Source organism: Sylvia atricapilla, chromosome 6, assembly GCF_009819655.1.
Source record: "Sylvia atricapilla isolate bSylAtr1 chromosome 6, bSylAtr1.pri, whole genome shotgun sequence".
NCBI classification, from domain to species: domain Eukaryota; kingdom Metazoa; phylum Chordata; class Aves; order Passeriformes; family Sylviidae; genus Sylvia; species Sylvia atricapilla.
Window position 1 is genome coordinate 4,386,285 of NC_089145.1, and position 6,088 is coordinate 4,392,372.

At 45.0% G+C, this 6,088-nt stretch overlaps 1 protein-coding gene across 3 annotated transcripts in view; it reads right to left on the reverse strand.

Annotated features, from left to right (window-relative positions):
- Positions 1 to 3,973, reverse strand: part of DNAJC24 (DnaJ heat shock protein family (Hsp40) member C24) — a 38,433-nt gene extending 34,460 nt beyond the window's left edge. The window contains exons 1-2 of one of the 3 annotated variants that reach the window (XM_066320510.1): positions 3,829 to 3,973; positions 2,488 to 2,628 (exon numbers count right to left, since the gene is read on the reverse strand). In XM_066320510.1, coding sequence (XP_066176607.1) covers positions 2,488 to 2,595 — 108 coding nt within the window. In that variant the 5' untranslated portion in view covers positions 2,596 to 2,628; positions 3,829 to 3,973. Of the gene's footprint in view, positions 1 to 2,487; positions 2,629 to 3,086; positions 3,230 to 3,817 lie in introns of those variants that run through there. The other 2 variants (XM_066320509.1, XM_066320511.1) reach the window with 2 other exon arrangements.
- Positions 3,974 to 6,088: the final 2,115 nt, after the last annotated feature.

Below are 6,088 nucleotides of genomic sequence, written 5' to 3' on the forward strand. Positions count from 1 at the left end.
ATTGACCATAAAATTTGACATGCAATCTTTTAAGAAGGAATACACGGCTGTGTTCATCTGCCAGCCCAGATTCTAAAAGCCTGCATGTACCTTGGCAATGGCAGTGCCACTTGTACCACCCCCAGAAACAGCATCAGAGAACCCAAGGAGCACTTTGGGCACTTGGAGCTGAGAAATCACCACAGGCTGCAAGGACCAGCCTGGAGAGCAGCAGAGTGACTTCACCTGAAAGGACACAAAAGGTCCATCCGCTGCTGGATTTCTTACTAACAACGAACAGTGGATGACCAGGGAACAGCATCAGGACAAACATTCCCCTAATACAGCCAATCTTCACAAGTCCACAGCTCGGGAATCCCTGAATCAGAGAGAACATTGCTGTGTTAACATGCCAAGGCAGACTTTTCTTTCAGGACACCCTTAACAGTTTTTCCAACCGTGGAACCTCTCAACTCAACAACTGTGGCACTTTCCCACTGTAACTACGGGAAGATCCGTGCTGTGCCCTCCAGTCTCTCCTACAGCCACTGGGAGTGTAAGGCCCATGAAAAGCATGGTGGTCTCCTTAGCACCATGCTTTGGAGAGCCCAGAGTGACTGTGCTAGATGCTGCACCAGGAAGGAGAACACGAGTGAGAGTCTGTAACAGTTCAGCTGAAAGAAAAAGATGAGCAGAGACAGGACATATGGTAACAACAACAGACAAGCAGCAGATCTGCCTTGGGAAAACACCTACAAGTAAATATCAGTAAACATCTCTTTTTAGTCAGAGGGATCCATCACAGACATTAAAAGAAAAACCAAAAAAAAAAGTATCTTCATTTTCTCCAACATTTTTCACTGACTTTTCAAATAAAGAGCACTAACCAGTCAGGTTGGAAACATACACGTGCTAAAGAAATGCTTGTGTACAAACAATATTGGAACACTACTTCAATGCTCTGAAGCTACAGTTAGAGGTGCAGACACACAGCTGTACACTTGGATAATTCTCCCTTCATACGCCCCAAAATAATGACATGAAATTACATCAAAGTACAGCTCTGTAAGACAATTTCAAAAAACTTCATACAAGAAAGGGACTATCTAAGCTTCACTTCTGTAACAGCTCTGAACGACACCTACAATTTTAATTCCATTATTATACATCAATTCATAGGAAAATAAATATATTAATTCTACTACTAAATTAGCCTCCTGTCTGGACAGAAGAGGTATTTTACACCATGGTACCCTGACCACCTTCATTAAGAACTAACAGACCTTTATTAATCTTTTACTCATGTTTTACCAGCAATCTGATAGAACAAGAACCATTAGGTGGTCCAAAAAACCAGCAATTTCTATTCAAAATGGAACTAAGAAACTTGGTTTCCAAAGCCCTCTCCTACATTAGAATAATCAAAGTTTAATAGTGAGAACTAAAGGATTTTTGTTCAGAATCTGCACACAAACTTCTTGCCAGGTGTAGAACTTAAGACTAAGAACAACCAATCAGTTTCAGGCAAGGAAATAAGTTCACAGGAGGCACTGAGAAGGAGTAGATGTACAGCAGGGGTTGCCTAGCAAATTCAGCTGAAGGTTTTACACATCACCAAGATGTGTAAAATTGGAACATACTGGTGAAATGACCAAACTTTAAAACTGTTTCTACAGTGGTTAGAAATAAAAATTAACAACCTCTCCTCACAACCCCATGAATTTACTTCAGCTCTAACAAAACTCAGTCTCCTGGTCACTGGCATTCTCTTTACCTCACTTAAAAATCCCACCTTCTTATCACATTCATTCTGACACCCCAAACCACCTCAGATCTGCCATGCACATGCTCCAACACCCTGCCAATACTGACAGCCTAGCTAGCAGCCTCCTACAGAAGAGGGAGTTTTTGCTACAAAAACTAAGTTCTGCTCACAAAAACGAAGTTATTTTTCTCTACCAAGTCACCAGCTTTCAAGGAACAGGAATTTAGTTACCTTGGGAATTCTATCTGTCCATCTCATTCAGCTGAAAAGACTAAAGAGTATCAAAAAAGACACTCCATTTTCCTCAGAAACCCAAGCCAAAGGACTTTTGGAGCAAAATGCCTGAATTCAAGGGAAGGAGTAAAACAGAAAAACCAAGAATCACACAGAATAATCTGGTAAAGCTCTGAGATTCTTATGCACATACAGCAGCAGTGCAGAAAAAATTAGGGGAATTCACAGAATGTGAAGTCTTGATGCACTACCAAGAATATAACTCCACAAAAACTCACCAGAAACTTTCCAATAAAATTAACTTATTTTTCTCCCATTTATTTTTTATTTAAATACTACTGACTGTTAGGTAAAAAAAAAAAAAAATTTTGTTCTTTGCATCTGGTCTTTGAGTCCTTGAGGGACCAACCACATGGAGACACAAACTGTAAAAACAAACCTTGCAACTACTACCTTATTGGTTTATAAAAATGGCTTTGGTGAGTCTCAAATATCAGATGCAGCCTTACCAAGAGAGCAAGTTTTTGGTATTTCCGTTTCAGTTCTGCCGGGCTGTCCGATGGTTTGGCCCCCAGGACCTTGTACCAGTCCTTCTGGTTCATCCTTTCACAGGCCATGGCCTCACTGCCTTTGCAATCACTCCCTCAGCACTGCGTAAGAAAACCAAATAAATCAAATCACAGCTTGAAAGAGAAACAGAAAAAACAAGGATGTGGTCAACTGCAGGATCACAGAATTGCCTTCACGCACCTCCTCACACTGTTACATGAGAACCACTGTGCAAAAAAAGTTAAATTCACGTGGCCATTCCATCCCACTGACTGCCAAAAGTGAATTGTGTTTCCTGTCCAAGTGCCTCAGCACATCCAGCTCAGAAGCCACCCGTACTTCTTTATATATCCTTTTGTATGTAAAATGAACTGTTTGGAAATTACAGATACATCTTTTATACAGACACTTTTTAAAACAAACTTTTGACTTTGAAGGAATACCATACATAACACGTGAAAACAGGAAGTTCACAGAAGTGTGACATTTTTCAAACTGGGAATTAGATCCGTGCAAGAAGACACAAGAAAAGGTTACGTGTTGGTTTTTACAAAATGACATTTTCAGAGCACGGGAACTTCTTCATCCTGCTGAGTAACACATCAACTTTCTTTGAGTAGGACAGCACGTAAAAACAAATAAACAAAAATGATCCAAAACATACAAAGTAGGCACAGGCCACTAAGTTAAACCTAAGTTGTAGTGTGGGTTTCAATTTTAGCCATTTTTGGTCAAGTTAATGACCCAGAAAGAAAAACAAATAAACCGGAGAACTAAGTGCCAGTAATAGAATGGCGAAGCTTGGGCTTCGGCAGATTCTTAGGTGTGCTGGAATCCCAACCTGGCAATAGTTGATTTACTATGAACTTCCAGAGAAGAAAAAACACTGTCAGGAGGCAAGAGCTCTGCAACTATAAATTACTTGTGAAACAACAACAAAAAACCCCAGGTTTAGGGTTATTTCTTTTTCATTTCAGCACTAAAACTGCCTGCTGGTGACTACCGTCGTACTTCTGAATCAGCCTTTCCTCCACGGGGGAAGAAAAGAAACGCGTTTCAAAGGCCGCGGAGCTCCGAGCAGCCGGCGGGACACGGCGCTGCGGGGGAAAGCACCGCACCACGGCCCGTCCGCCCGCCTGGGGGCCCGCGCTGCGCCACACCGCTCCCGCCGCGGAGCCCCGCACACCCTGGGGCACAGGCCGCTGCCGGCGGTGCTCCGACTCCCCTGGAATCCCGCCCGGTGGCTGCCGTTCCCCCGCCCGCCTCAGCCCGGGCCCGCCGCGCTCCCACCGGCGCCGCACCTTCCATGGCAGTGCCCCGCCTAACCCGTCCGGCGGGAAACGCCCTCCTCTCCCCCGCGGCGCCTCACGCCTGTGGGCCCTTTAGCTGGGCCGGGGCCGCGCCTCGGCTGTTTCCAGCCGGGCAGTCGTGGCGCCGCACCGGCAGGAAGCGCGGCCCGGCCAGGCCCGACGCGTCCCCATGGCGACCGCGGAGCTGCCCCACAGCGCTGCCCCACGGCGCTGCCCCACGGCGCTGCCCCACAGCGCTCCGGCTGCGGGAAGGCGCTGCTGCCCGGCCCGCTGGCCGCCGGGGAGCCCGGGCCGCCCCACAGCCGCTCTCCCCGCAGGACTCCGCCTCCCGCGGCCCCGCAGGCGGAGCTCGGCGGCCCGGGCTGCCGGCCTCGGGAGCGCGGTGAGGCGGTGCGGGCTTTCTAGGGAATACTTGTGTTAAAGGGGGAGGAAGAGCATCCTCTCGATGAAAACAGTTAAGCTTTGGAAGCGGTTTTTTAGTGATGTGGGGAGTTTTTCTCATTAGAAACAAGCAAGAAAGCACAAAACCCCTTACGCTCCTACCCCGCCCCAAAAATACAAAAACAACACAGAGCTCCACAACCACCACCAAAAAACCCTACCCAAGACAAAAAAACCCGACAAAAACAAAACAAAAAGAGCCAGCCAAGAAACTCCCCAAAAAAACCCCCAAAAACCTCCAAGACAACAACAACAACCAAAAAAAACAACCAAACAAACCCAAAAAACTCCCAAAACCAAACCAACCAAGCAACCAACCAAGAAAAAAAAACAAAAAACAAAAAACAAACAAAAAAAAAAAAACCAAAAACCAAAAACAAAAACAAAAAACAAAAAAAAAAAAAAAAAAAAAAAAAAAAAAAAAACCAAAAAAAAAAAACCACAAAAACAAGCTTAGGTAGATGTAGCCTTTAGCTTTTGGAATCTTTGACAAACCTACCTAGCGAAATCCCGAAATGTTACTCCAGGCAAACTCTGTTCCCACTGCACTTTTAAATGCGTACCGTGCGTCCTGTGACAACACTTTTTATGTGATACTTACATATTAAGGTATTAAAGCAACTTCTTGTCACTTTTCTTACCCTTTGAACTGTTCAAGGAGAGCAGCAGCCGGGCTGTCAGGAGGAGCTGGGAGTGCTCCCGGCTTATTGTTCCCATTTTCTGGCGCTGGAGCAAAAGAGTGGGACAGCTGGGGCTCAGTGCTAAACGCGGAGAATTTTTTTGAAGCTTAAGGTGGGAAAACATCAGATCTGCAAAACCACTCAACACCTGATGAGTCTGATTTTTATCTGTGCTGGCTATCAGTGTCCTTTTTGAAATTAGAGTTTTCTTCTCAGGCAAAGGTTTCAGTTTGGTTCTGTGTGTCTCCTCCTTCACTGGGGCTGGTGTGTGACCAAGGGGCTGTTGCCGTGAGCAGGAGGAGGAATTGAAGAGAACTTTTTAAAAAAATGTGGTGTTGTCCTGGAGATTGGTCACTACACCTGTGCTTTCACCAAAAATGGTGAATATCCTCCTAAAGACTGGGTACAATAACCGTTGTTTTATGCCAAAAGTTCCTAAGTGTTGCGATTTTTTCAGGTTTACATCGTGGTAGGCTTGGTACCAGCTCATACAGTATTCTAAACACAGAGCTGTTTGAGAGATTGTGAGCAATTGTGTATCTGTAATGAGTTGTTAAATAGAAAATTAGCTGTACGTGTTAAGGAATTATTTCTGGAGTCACTGGAACAATTTTGGAAGTGAAACACTTGTTCTTTTCTGTGCATGCTCAGCATGCCAAAGTAAAAGAAAATGGGCTATTTAATACAGCAGTTTGGTGTTCATGCACCACTGGCCTTGTCTGGTGTCACAGCCTTTGTGTCTCAGTGTCTCTTTTAACGGGCCCAGTTTTGGAAGCCACAACGTTTTGTTTGGGTCAGTCAGAGCTAGTCATGCCCTGCCTGGTTGTAAGGACTTGTGAAACTGTTGGTCAGCCTCAAGGCAATTTGATAACCTTTCATCTCTAGAGGTATAAAAATTAACTTAGTTCAAGATTTGTTAAATGATGAAGGGGAGAGGGAGCAGGGAAAACCAGACTGAACACAAATGCTCTGGCTGGTGAGTCAGAACACAGAGCTTTGCTGCTTTTTTTTCCCTTCTAAAGCCAAAAAAGAAAAAAAAGACTAGGTAAGTGGCAGGAGAGTGTGGAGAAGTTGCCACGGCCGTCTAGGAGGAGTGGAGACAGACCAGGAAGTTGTGGAGAGGAGCTGGG